This window comes from Budorcas taxicolor, chromosome 2 (genome assembly GCF_023091745.1).
Source record: "Budorcas taxicolor isolate Tak-1 chromosome 2, Takin1.1, whole genome shotgun sequence".
NCBI classification, from domain to species: domain Eukaryota; kingdom Metazoa; phylum Chordata; class Mammalia; order Artiodactyla; family Bovidae; genus Budorcas; species Budorcas taxicolor.
This window is the reverse complement of record NC_068911.1, coordinates 100328034-100347458: the sequence shown is the minus strand read 5'-3', so window position 1 is coordinate 100347458 and position 19425 is coordinate 100328034. Positions and strand designations below refer to the sequence as shown.

At 35.5% G+C, this 19425-nt stretch overlaps 1 protein-coding gene across 1 annotated transcript in view; it reads right to left on the bottom strand.

The window, feature by feature from the left end:
• LRP1B (LDL receptor related protein 1B) overlaps positions 1 to 19425 on the bottom strand; it is a 1834206-nt gene that overhangs the window by 806539 nt on the left and 1008242 nt on the right. The window contains exon 21 of the mRNA XM_052653145.1: positions 18659 to 18841. Coding sequence (XP_052509105.1) covers positions 18659 to 18841 — 183 coding nt within the window. The remainder of the gene's footprint in view (positions 1 to 18658; positions 18842 to 19425) is intronic.

Sequence of the window (19425 nt, the reverse complement as noted above, 5' to 3'; positions counted from 1 at the left end):
GACTGATTTCCTTTAGGATAGACTGGTTGGATCTCCTTGCAATCCAAGGGACTCTCAAGAGTCTTCTGCAACACTACAGTTCAAAAGCATCAATTCTTTGGCACTCAGCCTTCTTTATAGTTCAACTCGCACATTCATACATGACTACTGGAAAAATCATAGCTTTGACTAGATGGACCTTTGTTGGCAAAGTAATGTGTTTGCTTTTTAATATGCTGTCTAGGTTGGTCATAGCTTTTCTTCCAAGGAGCAAGCATCTTTTAATTTCATGGCTGCAATCACCATCTGCAGTGATTTTGGAGCCCCCAAAAATAAAGTCTGTCAACTGTTTCCATTGTTTTCCCATATATTTGCCATGAAGTGATGGGACTGGATGCCATAATTTTTATTTCATGCTAAATATTATTTTCTTCACGATAGAGTTTTATGTGTTAATTTTCATCAGAAACATATATACTGAGTTTTATGGATAATTTTCAATGATAATTATGAGTATATGCAGTTTTAATTTTATTTGTTGAATTTACCCACATGTGAGATACAGATCCTATATAAATGCATAGGTAGAAAAAGGGTAGAACTTCCTCCTGAAGCAGTAATAAGCTAGTTTGAAGTCACAGTTCATAAAGTGTTGATTGCTAATTCAAGGAGCTCAATAACCTCAAAAAATGTTTGATTACAGCAGATTTTTTGACAAAAAAATTGATATTGAAAAATTTTGACAAAGTCTGTGTGCATGTCCCAGTTTATGAAGTAAGAGATAGCTGAAGATGTGAGTAGAATGGATTGAAGATAATAGATGTCAGGGATGAAAACAGTAGACAACACAAAGTTCTGAGTGAGAAATAGTATAGGCTTAACCTTAAGCTCTGATGTGTGCATGGAAAAAATAGAATGGGTGATGTTAGAGAAAGTGTAGAGGTATCAGCAGTAGCACCTAGAAAGTCACTATACACTAGAAGTGTTAAAAGGTTGTTTCTCCTTTAAAACCAAATGTTTAAGAGAATGAAGACATCTCTAACAGATATAAGAGAGAAAAAATATATTGATTTGGAGAGGCAGTGGAATATTGAGCACAGCAAAGAAAAAAAAAATGGATTTGAAGAGTTGGGTAAATATCTGTGGCAGAAATTTGGCAGCCATTTACCTGATGGTGATGGTTGAAACTTCAGGAACAGAAGAGTTTGCTATGGACAACTTGCAGAAAGATGATAAGGAGCAAAATAAAATAAGTAAATAAATAAAGAGAAAAATGTATGCATTGTCTCGAATTATGTATTCAATAGATATTTTTCTAATTATTTAATTATCATTATTTTTTACCACAGTTCCCTGACCAGGAATTGAACCTATGTCCCCTGCATTGGGAGGGCAGAGTCTTAACCACTGACCACGGGGAAAGTGTTCTCAATGGATATTTTTGAATTAAATATAAGGGATTGGCAAAGGGAAAAAGGTCAAGGGAAGGTGAAATAAAAATAGAAATCTAAATGGTGGGTAGAGAGAGGACAATTCAACATGAGATTTCATAATGAAAAGTTTCCAGGAAAGGACATGTGTTGAAGAGAAAGGTCAAGAATTGCAGAGAAAGAAATTACTGTGCTGTATTAATAGTCAAAGGTATTGTTTATTGAGCTCATTTTAAGTTCTAGGCACTTTTTGTACATTCTAGTGTTACCATTATTATTATCATCTCTATTTTACAGATCAGAAAATTGAACCATAGAGAGGTTTAGCATTTATGTGAATTAACATAGTTATTGAATGGCAGAGCAGAACACAAGACTGAGAAAAAAAAATGGACTGAGAAATCATTCCTGGTAACCACTGAAACAGCAATTTCCATCAAAGGCAGGCAGAGGATATTAGACAGCAAAAGGTGAAGGAATAAATGAGAGAAATACATCAAGGTACATTACACAAGATAATTTAGCAAAGGGAAGGAAGAAAACATGAAAAGCTGATAAAATCAAGTGTTTTTGAACCTACTGTGCTAGGTATATTTTCAAAGAGAAAGAAAAATTGGTGTAGAGAAAGAAATTGAAGGTATAAGCAAAAAAAAGTGACCAAGGTCCCACAGGATGTAGGTAGTTACAGGTTCAACAGCTGAATAGTGCTTCTGGGCAAAATGAAGGGTTATTTATTTCTTTAGGTACAGGAGTATGAGTAGGCGGGAGTAAGTATACAGCAAAGTGTTTAAAATTGCCACCAGGAGAAATTAAAAGAATACAGGGGTTATAAGAAGCTACACATAAATATATATGACTAGTTTCAGAGCACATAGACAATGGACAGCTCACCATATTATTTCATCAGAAATAAACAGAAGTATCCATATGGTCAGTTATTGAAGGACAAAAAAAGTGCTGTACTTACAAATTCTTCATATACCACTCATCATAAAATTATAACAAAATCAGTTTTCCATTGTAGGATAATTTTGTTTCTAATTATTCAAACTGATTTTTAACATGGATTAAATTCATCATTTTTTTTGTTGTTGTTGTTTACTGATACAACAATGTGAGGAAGAAAAAAAATAAAAACCTAAAAATAAATGTGTTCTTTGCCATTCACACAAGCCCACAAGTGGAGCTTTATTACACTAGAGGATAAGAACAAAGGATGATGTTTACGGAGCCACTGTCAGAGTCAGTCTTGTTATATTCCTTTGCTAAAGACTCCTTCATCCTTAATTCTTTTCTTTTTTTCTGTTTATTTATTTTACTTTACAATATTGTATTTGTTTTGCCATACATTGACTTGAATCTGCCATGGGTGTACATGTGTTCCCCATCCTGAAGCCCCCTCCCACCTCCCTCCCCATCCCTTTCGTCTGATCATCCCAGTGCACCAGCCCCGAGCACCCTGTATCATGCATTAAACCTGGACTGGTGATTCATTTCACATATGATAATTTACATGTTTCAGTGCCCTTCTCCCATGTCATCCCACCCTCTCCCTCTCCCACAGAGTTCAAAAGATTGTTCAATACATCTGTGTCTCTTTTGCTGTCTTACATACAGGGTTATCGTTACCATCTTTCTAAATTCCATATATATGCCATCCTTAATTCTTAACTCTACCCTGAGACATGACTTGAAAATGTATGTTGCTTTTTCCAAGGAATAGAGAGTGTAAGGTTATGGATCAGCACCAACCTATCACCTCTCCTGGAAAGATAGACCGTCATGAAAGAAGACTGTACAAGTATGACACCTTCCCACTTTTTTTCTAGCCTTCCGTCTCCCCTTTCAAAAACAAATACTGACAATAGTTTCTTATGAATCCTTCTAGAAATATTATTATTATAGAAAAAATATACCATTTTTAATTTTCTTTTATTTAAACAATATGACATACTATGGCCACTATTAAGTTCATTGAATTTTTATTCAACACTTAATTATAAGAAAACATCAATGTGAGTGTATTATAGTGATTCCCATTCATTATTATTGCTGCAAGGCTTTCTACTATGTGGATATACCATAATGTTTCTCCTTAACTTTACTTATGGTCTATATAGGTTGCTTGCAACATTTAGATATTGAAAACAATGTAGTGGCAAATAGCATATGAAACAATGATCCACATCACATGCCATTAGGGAAATGCAAACTAAAACAACAACACTACTATAAACCTATTAGAGTGATGGAATTCAAAATGCTGATATACTCAAATACTGGTCAGGATATGGAGCAATAAAAATTTCTCATTCATTTCTAGTGGGGGATGCAAAATTATATAGATATTTTGGAAGGCAATATGGCAGTTTCTTAAGAAACCAAACATACTCTTACCATATGATTCAGCAGTTACACTCCTTGGTATTTACCCAAATGAGTTGAAAACTTATATCCATACAAAAACTTATATACCGATGTTTATAGCCTCTTTACTCATAACTGTTAAAACCTGAAAGTAACCAAGTCACTTTTCAGTAGGTTGAATGAATTAAAAAGCTGTGGCACAACCTGAAAATAGGATCTCTTCGGTGCCAAAAGGAAATGAACTAACAAGCTATTAAAAGACATGAGGGAAACCTAAATGAATGATACTAAGTGAAAGAAGCTTATTTAAGAAGGCTACATACTATTTGTATTTATATGACTTTATGGAAAAGGCACAACTATGGAGACAGTAAGAAGATCAGATGGAAGGAAGGAGAGATGACAGACAGCTCAGAGGATTTTTAGGGCAGTGAAACTATGATACTATGGTAGCTCATATCATGAAACAGTTGTCAAAATTCGTAGTTTGTACAACATCAAGAGTGAACTCTAATGTAAACTATGGACTTTGGATGATAATGATCAATGCAGGAATACAGGATCACTGATTGTAACAGATATATCAAAGGAGGACTTTTTTTATGGTGAATTAGTCCTTTAAGGCCAGAGAAGGCAATGGCACCCCACTCCAGTACTCTTGCCTGGAAAATCCCATGGACGGAGGAGCCTGGTAGGCTGCAGTCCATGGGGTCGCTGAGGGTCAGACACGGCTGAGTGACTTCACTTTCACTTTTCACTTTCATGCATTGGAGAAGAAAATGGCAACCCACTCCAGTGTTCTTGCCTGGAGAATCCCAGGGATGGGGGAACATGGTGGGCTGCCGTCTATGGGGTCGCACAGAGTCAGACACGACTGAAGTGACTTAGCAGCAGCAGCAGCAGCAGCAGCAGTCCTTTAACGTATTGCTGGATTTGCTCATATTTTATCTAGAATAATGGTAATCATGGTCATCAGAGAGACAGTTTATAATTGTTGTGTATGGAAGGTACTAACTTTGGGAGTTGGAAAAATCAACATTTTATTGCTTAAGAGTTATTACTCCTTTCCAATTCTCTGGAGGAGATGAAATGACAGTAGTAACAATGTTCCTTAAATATCTGGTAGAATTTTTCATCTGGACTTGAAATTTTTGGTGGAATAGTGAAAGGAGTTATATATTGATTAAAAAAAATCTTTATAAAACATATTGCTTATATTTTCCTTTCCTGAATTGATTTTGGAAATTTATATTTTTTAAAAAAGTTAAATTTTATTAATATAGGTTTTAAATTCATTTCTATTACTCTTCATAGATAGTTTCTCTAGTCTTATACTTTCTTTAGCATGTATGATTATTTTCCAATTCTCCTTTTTGGTACTGTGCTTTCAATGGTTTTTTTTTTTTTTTTTTTTTAATTAGATCAGTTAATAGATTAGCAATTTTAGCTATTCTTTCAAGAACCTAATTATTGAATTTTCAAATTACACTATTTTCTTTCTTCTAAATTTAAACATTAATTTGATTTTCTTTTTTCCTTACGTTTGTTTTATTATTTGTAACTTCCTGAGTTTGAGGTTGTATTAGTAAGGCAAGGTGAAAGATTTATACGATCTGAAGAGAAACCAGAGATAGTCAGGATAAGCTATGCTGCAGCAACAGATCCTAAAATCCAGTGACCTAACTCAGTAAGGTTTTTTGTTCACATAAAATCATGGGAGGTGAATCTCCTTCCATCTTCTCCAGAGTCATAATATAAAAGGCCACTAGGGCAGGAAAACAAGCAAAACCAAATAAACAAAAAGCTAACTAAAACAAAACCAAAATAGAGATGCTCACCAAGCTTAACTGCATCGTATGGAAATTATACAGTCCCGTACACTCACGAGTCATTGACTAGAACTAGTCATTTGACCCCAATAGAACTGCAAGAGTTGAGTAATGCAGTAAATCAGCAAGAAGTTGTAAAATACCATGTCTAGTACATATTGTTAAAAAACTATGTTTATTTTTTTAATTACTGAATGTAAATACAGATATCTCAAAAGTCTCAGAATAGTTTTAGTTTTTAACTATTTTAGAAATATAAATGCTACAAACAAAATGCTATCTGAAAGTTTAGGTATATTTCTTGTAATTTTGTAAATTGGGTTTTCATTGAATATAATTTTATAAATTTTGAACATTTTAAGATATATTTTTGGCTCAGTCCCTCTAACTAAAGATGGCAAACTAGTAGTAACAAACAAAAATTTATTACTCAGGATTAATAAAATTAATATATGTTAAAATAACTAAAATTTCAATGATTTTTTCAAATTTTACACTATTTATATTTCTGCAATTGTTAAAGATATTATTACACTGAGAGTTCTGGGACACTTTGCATAAAAGTTTACAAAGTTATGATGTGCATAAAAGTTTACAAAGTTATGATGTGCATAAAAGTTTACAAAGTTATGATGTTTTCTCATAAGCAAAGTTTAATTTATATTCCATATATCCTGACAAGTATGTACTTTTATTTTGTAGAAGTTCTTAAAGTCTAGCTTTATTCCCACTAGAATTAAGATTAAAAAGTACTTTATTATTATATTTACAAGCAGAAGAGTGGTTTAATCTTCAAAATTACAGGTGTATTATATGATGATCAGATAATTTTGTCTGATTTACTTCTATTTCTTAAAATTTATTGAATTTGTTTCTGATAATAAATGCTCATTTTAAAAAATTTCATAAGCCTTGTAAAATAAGATATTTTTCCTTCTAAGAATAGAGTTATATTTTTATTAATTTGATCTAAACATTAATTCTTTAAATCTTTTATATTCTAGCTTATTTTTCTTCTACTTAATTTTTCATACACTAAAATAAGTGAATACAATTTCTTTCTCTTGATATGGTTTTCACATTATGGTTTCTATAAATTTTGCTGTATAAAATTTCATAGTGTGTTTTAACATATTTAAGACTGCAAAATCTTTATTGAAAATTGTGTTTTTATCATTGTGGTTTTCTAAGTCTCACTGAGGTTTTATTCTTGTCCCTAAACTCTCACTCATTCTCTCACTAAATCCTATTTTCTTGCTGTTCTATTAATTTCCTAGTGACACTTTAGTGGAAAATGTCTTATACTTTGTGCCTCTAAATTATCTGCAATAATATTTTCTCTAGTTGTAGAATATTAGACTGTTTTATCTTAGCTTTGTATTGCGCTATTATCAGGTGGCATTTCTTAATGATTCTTACATAAATTTATTTCTGGTAGTTTCAGTACTTGATGACTTGGAGAATGTCCTAACATTCTCAATGTAATATTTTTAAGCTTTAACAATCACAGATTGGAGAAGGAAATGGCAACCCACTCCAGTGTTCTTGCCTGGAGAATCCCAGGGACAGGGGGGCCTGGTGGGCTGCCGTCTATAGGGTCTCACAGAATCAGAAGTGACTGAAGCAACTTAGCAGCAGCAGCAGCAGCAACAATCACAGAATAATTGTAACAGGGAAAGGTAGAAACTGATACCTATTTAGATTTGAGAAAGAGATACATCAACATGGAATTTTAAATAAACTCTAGACTGGCCACAGAGAAATTGAATTGAAAAATAATACTATATGTGGCCTAATTTTCCTTATAACCTTGCCATTAATGTATAATGTCAAAGGTTTCTTTTATTTTTCCATTCTAAAAAATTACATATTTTAGTTTCCTTTCCATGAGAGAAGGACTTGAAATCTCCTCCCTGATTTCCTGACTATAATATATAGTTGATCCTCAAGCAATGTGGGGGTTAGGGGCATAGTTTAAAATCTATATATAACTTTTGATTGTCGCCAAAGTTAACTACTAATAGCCTACTGCTGACTAGAGCCTTTACACGTGTTTTGTATGATATATGCATTATATACTGTATTGTTACAATAAAGTAGGCTAGATAAAGAAAAACATTATTACGAAAATCAAAAGGAAGAGAAAATATATTCACAGTACTTTACTTTATTGTTATCATAAGACTACATTGTCTATTCACAAGATGAATTGCCTGCCAGTGCCTACATCAATATTATCTTATAAGATACAAAATACTGTAGATTTTATACATATTGCCAACACTAGACATCAAAAATGAAAAGATAATGTGAATAAGATTCATATTTCTTTAAAGGTATAATAATTCATGCACTGATAATGAAGAAGAACCATGATTGCTATGGTTGCAATATGATTGCTTCATGGTACCCTAGGTACACACTAATGGAAGAATTGTTATAATTTTTATATCATATGGTATTACAGTCATATTCTGATTATAGAACTATAAACATTGCTACATTTTTAAAAAAAACACCTGTGATGATAGGCTGATACATGCTTCCTCCAATTATGAGTGAAACAGACATATTGTATAGTAATATGACTGAAAACAATACAGAACACTAGGAAAACTAACACACCATTAATTTTATATTGCACTCACTTTATGTCTGTGTTAGGATAGGCTATCCAGGCTTCCCTGATAACTCAGTTGGTAAAGAATCTGCCTGCAATGCAAGAGACCCGGATTCGACTCCTGGGTTGGGAAGATCCACTAGAGAAGGGATAGGCTACCCACTCCAGTATTCTTAGGCTTCCCTTATGTTTCAGCTGGTAAAGAATCTGCCTGCAATGTGGGAGACCTGGGTTTGATACCACAGTTGGGAAGATTCCTTGAAGAAGGGAAAGGCTACCCACTCCGGTATTCTGGACTGGACAGTTCCACGGACTGTATAGTCCATGGGGTCACAAAGAGTCAGAAATGACTGAGCAACTTTCACTTCACTTAGGATAGGCTATCCACTTCAATATAAGCCTTGCACATGATGTTCTACATGATGAAAACTTAGGTGATGGCAATGATAATGATACAAACTTCCCATTCAGTTCATGTTGAACAGTTATTAGATTTTATTTTTTACATAAAGACACATATACATAACAGGTAAGTTCATTAAAAGTAGGGCATGATGATTATTTACTATTTATTAGGTGGAAATTACTTTACTAGCATGTGAGATGAGTTCAATTGTGCAGTAGTTTGAGCATTCTTTGGTATGGCTTTTCTTAGAGACTGGAATGAAAAATGACCTCTTCCAGTCCTGTGACCACTGCCGAGTTTTCCAAATTTGCTGGCATATAGAGTGCAGCACTTTCACAGCATCAACTTTCAGGATTTGAAATAGCTCAACTGGAATTCCATCACCTCCACTAGCTTTGTTCATAGTGATGCTTCCTAAGGCACACTTGACTTCACATTCCAGGATGTCAAGTTCTATGTGAGTGATCACACCATCAGGATTATGTGGGTTGTGAAGATCTTTTTTGTATAGTTCTGTGTATTCTTGACACCTCCTTTAATGACTTTTGCTTCCGTTAGCTCCATACAATTTCTGTCATTTATTGAGCCCATCTTTGCATGCAATGTTTCCTTGGTATCTTTAAATTTCTTGAAGAGATCTCTGGCCTTTCCCATTCTATCGTTTTCCTCTATTTCTTTGCACTGATCACTGAGGAAGTCTTTCTTATCTCTCCTTGCTATTCTTTGGAACTCTGCATTCAAATGGGTATATCTTTCCTTTTCTCCTTTGCTTTTGGCTTCTCTTCTTTTCACAGCTATTTATAAGGCCTCCCCAGACAGCCATTTTGCTCTTTTACATTTCTTTTTCTTGGGGATGGTCTTGATCCCTGTCTCTTGTACAATGTCACGAACCTCTGTCCATAGTTCATCAGGCACCCTATCAGATCTAGTCCCATAAATCTATTTCTCACTTCCACTGTATAACCAATCATTAGGGATTTGATTTAGGTCATACCTGAATGGTCTAGTGGTTTTCCCTACTCTGTTCAGTTTAAGTCTGAAATTGGCAATAAGGAGTTCATGATCTGAGCCACAATAAGCTCCCGGTCTTGTTTTTGCTGACTGTAGACAGCTTCTCCATCTTTGACTGCAAAGAATATAATCCATCTGATTTTGGTGTTGACCATCTGGTGATGTCTGTTTGTAGAGTCTTCTCTTGTTTTATCGGAATAAGGTTTTTGTTATGACCAGTGTATTCTCTTGGCACAACTCTATTAGCCTTTGCCCTGCTTCATTCTATACTCCAAGGCCAAATTTGCCTGTTACTATAAGTGTTTCTTGACTTCCTACTTTTGCATTCCAGTCCCCTATAATAAAAAGGACATCTTTTTTGTGTGTTAATTCTAGAAGGTCTTGTAGGTCTTCATAGAACTCTTCAACTTCAGCTTCTTCAGCATTACTGGTTGGGGCATAGTCTTGGATTACCATGATATTGAATGGTTTGCCTTGGAAACAAACACAGATCATTCTGTCATTTTTGAGATTGTATCCAAGTATTGCATTTCAGATGTTTTTGTTGACTATGATGGCTACTCCATTTCTTCTAAGGGATTCTTGCCCACAGTAGGAGATATAATGGTCATCTGAGTTAAAGTCACCCATTCCAGTCCATTTTAGTTCGCTGATTCCTAAAATGTTGATGTTCACTCTTGCCATCTCCTATTTGATCACTTTCAATTTGCCTTGATTCATGGACCTAACATTCCAGGTTCCTATGCAATATTGCTCTTTACAGCATCAGACCTTGCTTCTATCATTAATCACATTCACAACTGGGTGTTGTTTTTGCTTTGGCTCCATCTCTTCATTCTTTCTGGAGTTATTTCTCCACTGGTCTCCAATAGCATATTGAATGTTCAATATGGTTCAATATGGATGTTCAAGCTGGTTTTAGAAAAGGCAGAGGAACCAGAGATCAAATTGCCAACATTTGCTGGATCACCGATAAAGCAAGTGAGTTCCAAAAAAAAAAAAAAAAAATCTATTTCTGCTTTATTGACTATGCCAAAGCCTTCGACTGTGTGGATCACAATAAACTGTGGGACATTCTGAAAGAGATGGGAATACCAGACAACCTGACCTGCCTCTTGAGAAATCTATATGCAAGTCAGGAAGCAGCAGTTAGAACTGGACATGGAACAACAGACTGGTTCCAAATAGGAAAAAGAGTATGTCAAGGCTGTATATTGTCACCCTGCTTATTTAACTTATATGCAGAGTACATCATGAGAAATGCTGGGCTGGAAGAAGCACAGCTGGAATCAAGATTGCTGGGAAAAATATCAATAACTTCAGATATGCAGATGACACTACCTTTATGGTAGAAAGTGAAGAAGAACTAAGGAGCCTCTTGATGAAAGTGAAAGAGGAGAGTAAAAAGGTTGGCTTAAAGCTCAACATTCAGAAAACGAAGATCATGGCATCTGGTTCCATCACTTCATGGCAACTAGATAGAGAAACAGTGGAAACTGAGACAGACTTAATTTTGGGGGGCTCCAAAATCACTGCAGATGGTGACTGCAGCCATGAAATAAAAATACACTTACTCCTTGGAAGAAAAGTTATAGCCAACCTAGACAGCCTCTTAAAAAGCAGAGACAATACTTTGCAAACAAAGGTCTATCTCTTCAAGTCTATGGTTTTTCCAGTAGTATAGTAGTCCAGTATGGATGTGAGAGTTGAACTATATAGGAAGCTGAGTGCCAAAGAATTGGTGTTTTGAACCATGATGTTGGAGAAGACCCTTGAGAATCTGTTGGACTGCAAGGAGATCCAACCAGCCCATCCTAAAGGAAATCAGTCCTGAACGTTCACTGGAAGGACTGACATTGAAGTGAAACCTCAGTACTTTGGCCACCTGATACGAAGATCTGTCTCATTGGAAAAGTCCCTAATACTGAGAAAGATTGAAGGCAGATGGGGAAGGGGATGACAGAGGATGAGATGGTTGGATGGCATCACTGACTCAATAGACACGAGTTTGAATAAACTCTGGGCGTTGGTAATGGACAGGGAGGCCTGGTGTGCTGCAGTCCATGGTGTTACAAAGAGTCAGGCACAACTGAATGACTGAACTGAACTCAGGTGGAAATAGACCATCACTAAAGTCTTCATCTTTGTCATCTTCATGTTGAGAAGACTAAGGATGAGGAGGAAAAGAAGGGGTTGGTCTTGCTGTCTCCGATGTAGCAGAAGTAGAGGAGGTGGAAGGGGAGGCAAGTGAGTCAGGCACAGTTGGTATAACTTTATGGAAATACACTGTCATTTCTCTCTGACTTTTATGGTCTTACATTTCTCTAAAAATGTTCTGTATGGTACCAATTCTTCTACCATTTGTTTAGTTTTAGTGCCTGTATCGTAGAAGAGTTCATGCCATAAAAGAAATCAAAAGCATCTTTAATAATTATAACCCTTGTGTCAAACTGTCTAATGTTATTTTGTTTCCGGGCATTTCTTCTAAATCCTCTTCCTGACCTTTAGGAACTAGTTCAGAAGCATTCATCTCCACCAAGTAGTACTTTGTTAATTCCTCTGGTGTGATGTCTGCTAATTCTTGAATTTCTCCAAGATCTATATCTTAAAAGCCTTCACTTTCCCACATCCCACTTTTTCTGCCATATCTGCAGTTTCTTTCTTAATTTCCTGTTCTCTTATAAATCCTGTAAAGACATGTACAACATCTGGACACAGTTTCTTCCACAAGAATTTATTGTTTCAGGTTTGATGGCTTTCACAGTTTTTTTTTCTATAATAATAATATCTTCAATAGTATAATCCTTCTAGAATTTAATGATGCTTCTCTATTGAGGTGTTCTTCCATACCACTGACAACTATTCTCATAGATTACCACACACAAGGAGCCTTGAAGGTTCTTATGACTCCTTGATCTAGATGCTCAATTACAGACATAATGTTTGGGGAAAAACACACACACACACACACACTTTGAAACATTCAGTGCAGAACTCTCAGGGTTTTGGGTGGCCAAGGGACATTGTCCAACATCATATGAACTTTAAAAGTCAGTCCCTTACTGGCAAGGAACTTCCTCATGTCAAGAACAAAGCATTGATGAAATCAGTCCAGCAGGAGAGATCTCATTGTCTAAACTTTCTTGTATAACCAGAAGATTGACAAAATTGAATCTTTCTCTTCAAGGTTCAGGGGTTAGCAGCTTTATAGACAAGGGCATTCCTGATCATAAGTCCAACTGTATTTTCACAAACCAGAAAAGTTAGCCTATCCTTTCCTGACTTAAATCCTGGTGCTTCTCTTGCTTACTAATAAATGTCCAATGCCGCATTTTTTTTTTTTTTCCCAGAGTAGGGCATTTTGTCTACACTAAAAACCTGTTCAGGCAGGTGTCCTTTCTTCACAGTGATTTCCTTAATGCCATCTGGAACTCATCTGCTGCTTCTTGGTGGGCAGAACCTGCATGCTTCTCCTGTTATCTCGACATTTTTTAAGCCAAACCTTTTTCTAAAATTATCAAACAATAATTTGCTTGCAGAAAATTCTCCAGCCTTAGATCTTCCACTTTCCTTTTGCTTTATGCTGTCATATAATGATTTCGCTTTCTTTTGAATCATGTTGGAATCTTTAGGTATGACTTTCTTATAGCAATGCTGCAGTCACATGAAAGCTGCATTTTCAGTACAAGATAAAAAGACAATTTAAAAAAAGTGCAAGGTTTTTACACCTGCTGGCATAGCTGTAGTAATGGCTTCACAAATTTCCTTTTCTTTCTTCCTTTTTTTTTTTAACAGTTGTCCTTATGGTAGATTCATTACCTTAAAATGTTGGGGAACTGCAGCTGCAGACTTTAATCTCCAGTACATATCAAGCAACTCAACTTCTTGTAATGCCACAACTTTTCTCTTGCTTCTTCAGAGCACTTCCAGCATCACCAGTGGCACTTTGTATAGGTTCCATGTTGCTATTCAAGGTTTATGGCACTGAACTAAACACAGTGAAAAATATGCAAGAACTGCAAGAGATCACTTTTTCTTGCAATGCAATTTATTGGAGAGACAAGCTGGTGACGAGGAGATGACTAGTGTCACATGGTGTTTGAAGCTGATACTAACAACACTTGAACTCACTGAAATAGTATGACATACCTATGAAATTATTATGGTATGTACTACAGTTATTTTTTACAGTAATTATTTAATTCTGCATCTTTATGTTTGCTAATACTTCTGTTGACTTCAAATAGCATCATGTCTGGTCTGTTAAGTGTTTGTGTAAGTTTTGATGAATTTTAACTTTTTATAATAGATTTGTGTAGATTTTATAGTAGTAATTGTAAAATAGGCTAGTACCTACATATATTTTATGCATTCATAATATATTTGTCTCTTAATTTTTTCAATATTTCTAGGCTATGTGGTTTCCCTATGAGTTTTTTCCAAAATGTCGCAAATCTCCAAAAAAGTTTCCAACACATTTATTTATTTTTTTAATTGCCTATAAAGGGATGTAGTTCAAACCTCTCTTGCTCAAGGGTGAACTCTTACTGCAAGCTGTTGGTCTGAAATTTGAGAGACCAAATGTGGGTGAGTTCTCAGTCAAAGGTAGATCCTTCGAGATTAGAAACTCTGGAATGAAAGCAGTTGTATTGTATTTTAATGTAATTTAGCTCTCATTCTCTTCTTTATTAAAATAAAGAAACATTAATATGCCTACATTTTTATACTAGTAGATAGCAATTTATATATAAATGAAGAGCCATTGTAACTGCCAAATATAAATTAATTGTCTTGAAAACTTTAAATGCTCAAACTAACATTTAGAAGTTTTTTTAAAAAATAAACATGAACTCTAAACTCAACATCTTGAGTAAATGTTTTTTATTTAGTTCATAAAGTTGAGAATTTAATTAAATTTTAAAATATCAAAAAAGATTATAGATGTGTACATATTCTTACTCCAATGCTTATATTCACCTCTATTTTGGGTTCATTTTAATATCTGCCATGTTCAGAAGTATTCATAATATATTTGCCAATTATTATGCCTCAAGTAGTTTGGCAAATTTCACTTTACTAAATTTAAGTCAGAGATCAAATTAGAAGCAGATCAATGGTTTAATTACTATCTTTCACATTTCTCCTTCCTTCCTTCTTCATTCATTTATTGTGAGAACACTTAAGCTCCACTCCCTTAGTAAGTTTCAGTTATACAATTCAGTGTTAACAACTACTATCACCATGTTATATACCACATCTCCCATATAAACTTTTGAGAAAGGAGAACTGACACAAAACCCTTTTTCAGAAAAGTTTTAGGGCCATGAGGATGATGAAAAGTCAATATCAAGATGAATCTACACATGTTTTAATGTTATTTACGAAAAACATATTTCAATGTTATTTATTAAAAATACTGAAATAAAGTTGCTTTATGATGCTGTGTTATTTTCTACTGTACAGCAAAGTGAATCAGTTATACATATGAATGGTAGTTCAGATAGTAAACAATCAGCCTATAAATGCAGGAGATGCAGGTCTGATACCTGGGTTGGGAAGGTGTCCTGGAGGAGGAAATGGTAACCCACTCCAGAATTCTTGCCTGTAAAATCCCATGGACAGAGGAGCCTGGCAGGCTACAGTCTGTAAGGCCACAAATAGTCAGACATAACTTAGCGATTGAGCATGCACACGTGCCTAGAGTACTGGAAATAAAAACTAAACAAATGGGACCTAATTAATCTTTAAAAATTTTGAATAGCAAAGAAAATCAGGAATGAAGCAAAAAGACAACCTGATAATTGGAAAAAAAAATGCAGATGAAACAAACAACCCAACAGTAAAAACAAGCGACCCATTGAAAAGCTGAGTGGAAGACCTAGACGTTTCTCCAAAGACATACAGATGGCCAATAAACACATGAGAAGCTCCTCAGAATCACTAAGGATTAGATGAATGCAAATCAAAACAGCAGTGAGGTATTGGTCACCTCAAGCCAGTCAGAATAGATATTATCAACAAAGTTACAAACAATAAATGCTGGAGAGGGTGCAGAGAAAAGGAAACCTTCCTACACTGTTGGTGTGAACGTAACTTGGCACAGCCACTATGGAGAACAATTTGGAAGTTCCTTAAAAATACGAAAAAGACAGCTACCAGATGATCCAGCAATCCCACTCCCAGCATATATCTAGAGAAAAGCATAGTTTAGCAACACAGATCCACTCCAACGTTCACTGCAACACTATTTACAACAGCCAGGACATGGAAGCAACTTAAATGTCCATCCACAGAGGAAGGGATAAAGAAGATGTGATATGCAAATGTTATTAACTAGCTTTTATCTTCCATTAATTTTCCTATATATTTACCTTTCCACAATTTGCCATACCTATAAACTCAAATTACTTTTCCTTTGTCTTCTCCTCCCTCTGTGGATAGAGGAAAAGATTGTTTCCTCCCTACATTAGCCATCCTCATCATAACACAGATTTATTCTTAAGCTGAATCATATTCAGAAAAAGCTATTTCATAAGAGCTCATTGCAAAATATCAAAATGCATATAAGATAAATCACAATCAATTGGAATTTCCTATTAAATTTACTTAATGTTGTTCTTTATTACATTTTCTCTCCATATTTTTGGTCATAGTTCAAACCAGCTATTACTAACATACACCTTTTAGAAATTACTTTATTATGAAGGCATTTATAATTTATTTCTTTATTATGAAGGCATTCCTTATGAGGAAATTTCAGGCTGCTTTTATGTTTTTTCACTCCTAAATCTTGATAGTGTATTCAGCTAGTTTTAGTTCAGGATTTTCCAAGTAAATTTATATTATGCTTTCCTATAGTCTTGACAGTTTCTTAGTCATATACCTGATAAAGACTGTTATCTGATATATTTCAGCATTAACTCAATCAAGCAAATGACAGAAGCAACATGAGAAAGTATACCCACTACAAACACTTAGAATAATATTAACCTGAGTCAAATAATTGGCTCTTTGGCATCAGAATTAGCCTGTTAAGTTAAAACTTGCTTATTAAGTTAATTGATCATTCACTCATTTCCTTTCAGTTCAGTTGTTCAGTCATGTCTGACTCTTTGAGACCCCCATTGACTTGCAGCATGCCAGGTCTCCCTGTCCATCACCAACTCCCAAGAGCTTACTCAAACTCATGTCCATTGAGTCAGTGATGCCATCCAACCATCTCATCTTCTGTCATCCCCTTCTCCTCCCATCTCCAATCCTTCCCAGCATCAGGGTTTTTTCCAATGAGTCAGTTCTTCACATCAGGTGGCCAAAGTATTGGAGTTTCAGCTTCAGCATCAGTCCTTCCAATGAATATTCAGGACTGATTTCCTTTAGGATGGACTGGTTGGATCTCCTTGCAGCCCAAGGTACTCATAAGAGTCTTCTGCAACACCACAGTTCAAAAGCATCAATTCTTCGATGCTCAGACAAATTCAGACTTAAATTGAAGAAAGTAGGGAAAACCACTTGGAGAAGGCAATGGCACCCCACTCCAGTACTCTTGCCTGGAAAATCCCATGGATGGAGGAGCCTGGTAGGCTGCAGTCCATGGGGTCGTGAAGAGTTGGACACGACTGAGCAACTTCACTTTCACTTTTCACTTTCATGCATTGGAGAAGGAAATGGCAACCCACTCCAGTGTTCTTGCCTGGAGAATCCCAGGGATGGGGGAGCCTGGTGGGCTGCCATCTATGGGGTCACACAGAGTCAGACATGACTGAAGCAACTTAACAGCAACAACAGGGAAAACCACTAGACCTTTCAGGTATGACCTAAATCAAATCCCTTACAATTATACAGTGGAAGTGACAAATAGATTCAAGGGATTAGATCTGATAGACAGAGTGCCTGAAGAACTACGGATGGAGGTTGTGACATTGTACAAGAGGCAGTGATCAAAACCATCCTCAAGAAAAATAAATGCATTTTGGTTGTCGGAGGAAGCCTTACAAATAACTGAGAAAAGAAGAGAAGCTAAAGGCAAGGAGAAAAGGAAAGATATACCCATTTGAATGCAGAGTTCACTCATTTAATGTTATTCACTAATTTTTAATTAATATAAAATGTTCCAAAAGTATAATTTCTAAACTCAAAACCACATTCCATTAGCCATGAGCCCCAAACTAAGAATCTTTGTGTAAAAATTGAGAGGAGTCACCTGACTCTTAAAAACATAACACACAGAGCTCAGCCTGGTTTACTGTAAGGAGTCATCACTTTCTTCTTAACAGAGGTTAGCAACAGCACCATAACATTTAGAAAACTAGTTGAAAATAAATGCATATTACTCTGCCTTTTTTTTAAAGTCATCTTCTTTCAATTTCATGGTGAAGTTTCATCTATGAAAAGAAGAATGATGCCCATGGGTTCTGACACATATCTCTTTCTGGACTGTGAAATTCCAGAATCTGAATTCAGATTAGTGTTAGTTGTGTCAGACTCTTTGTGACCCCATGGATTGTAACCCACCAGGCTCTTCTGTCATGGAATTCTCCAGGCAAGAATACTGGAGTGGGTTTCCATTCCCTTCTCCAGGGGATCCTCCTAACCCAGGGATCGAACCCATCTCCTACATTTCAGGCAGATTGTTTACTGTCTGAGCCACCAGGGAAGCCCAGACTGCCTGGTTTCAAATCCCAATTCTTCCATGCTGGCTCCGTGAGCCAGACAGTTAAAACTTCTTTTGACTTTTTGACTTGAGCAAGTTAAAAACTTCTCTGGGGCTCAGTTTTCTCACTGTGATTTAGAATGTTGAAATGAGTTCACACAGAGAACATTCTTAGAACTGTGCCAAGTCCACAGACAATTCTCAGTGAATGTTAGCTATTATTACTGTCATGTATAGAATGCCAGCAAATGTAGTAGAAACAAGGGTACTTTTATAAAGGTAAGGTATGGATTGAGAAGGGCCCAAAAGAAACCTGCATTAAGGAAGCAAGCCCAAGGTGTAAGTAGAACCCAGTGTTCTGCTTACCTGTACTCCGACAGGAAAACTTGGTTTTGTGGTCACACAATCGTAAGGTACCATTGCAGCCTTTTTCATCACTACCATCTTCACAGTCTTTTTCCCCATCACAGTGCCACACATCAGGGATGCAATTTCCATCAGGGTGACACTGAAATTCATTTGCATTACAACCAGCAGGAGAATGAATCTCTTAAATATTGAAACGAGGGAGAGAGGTGGCAGGGGGTGGGGGGGGGGGGGGTGGGGAGGAGAGAGAGACAAAAGAGAAATTATGATTTTACTTGATAATATTTTTTCAATATTTTTTTTCTTTCTTCAGGCATTATAATGATGCTAGAGAGAATATATATTTTACTTTAGTTTAATTGCTGCAATGTTCTTTAGTATTTCCAAATTTGTTTTAGAAACTTTAATAATTAGAGAAAATGTTTCTTGCCCATGGAATAACTGAAAGTGTCATGAACATTAGGAAAAAAAGAAAGAGCAATACTATAGCGTGGTAGTCTGTTGAAATTTTAATTAGTATCTTAACGATGGGATTTTTGAAGGGATTTTCTCTATAGCTCATAAAAAGGATTTCACATTCTATGTTAAATGTTTAGACTTCCCTTCATCTTTGACATTTCTTTATTTATTTCATTCTGGTAACAGGTTAATAACTAAAAAAAAAAAAAAGGAATGGCATTTTAATAAAATCTTTGAAGAATAATATCCAAAATTTTGAAAACCAAAACCACAAGAAAATAAAAGAAAAAATTCAGTACATACGATTA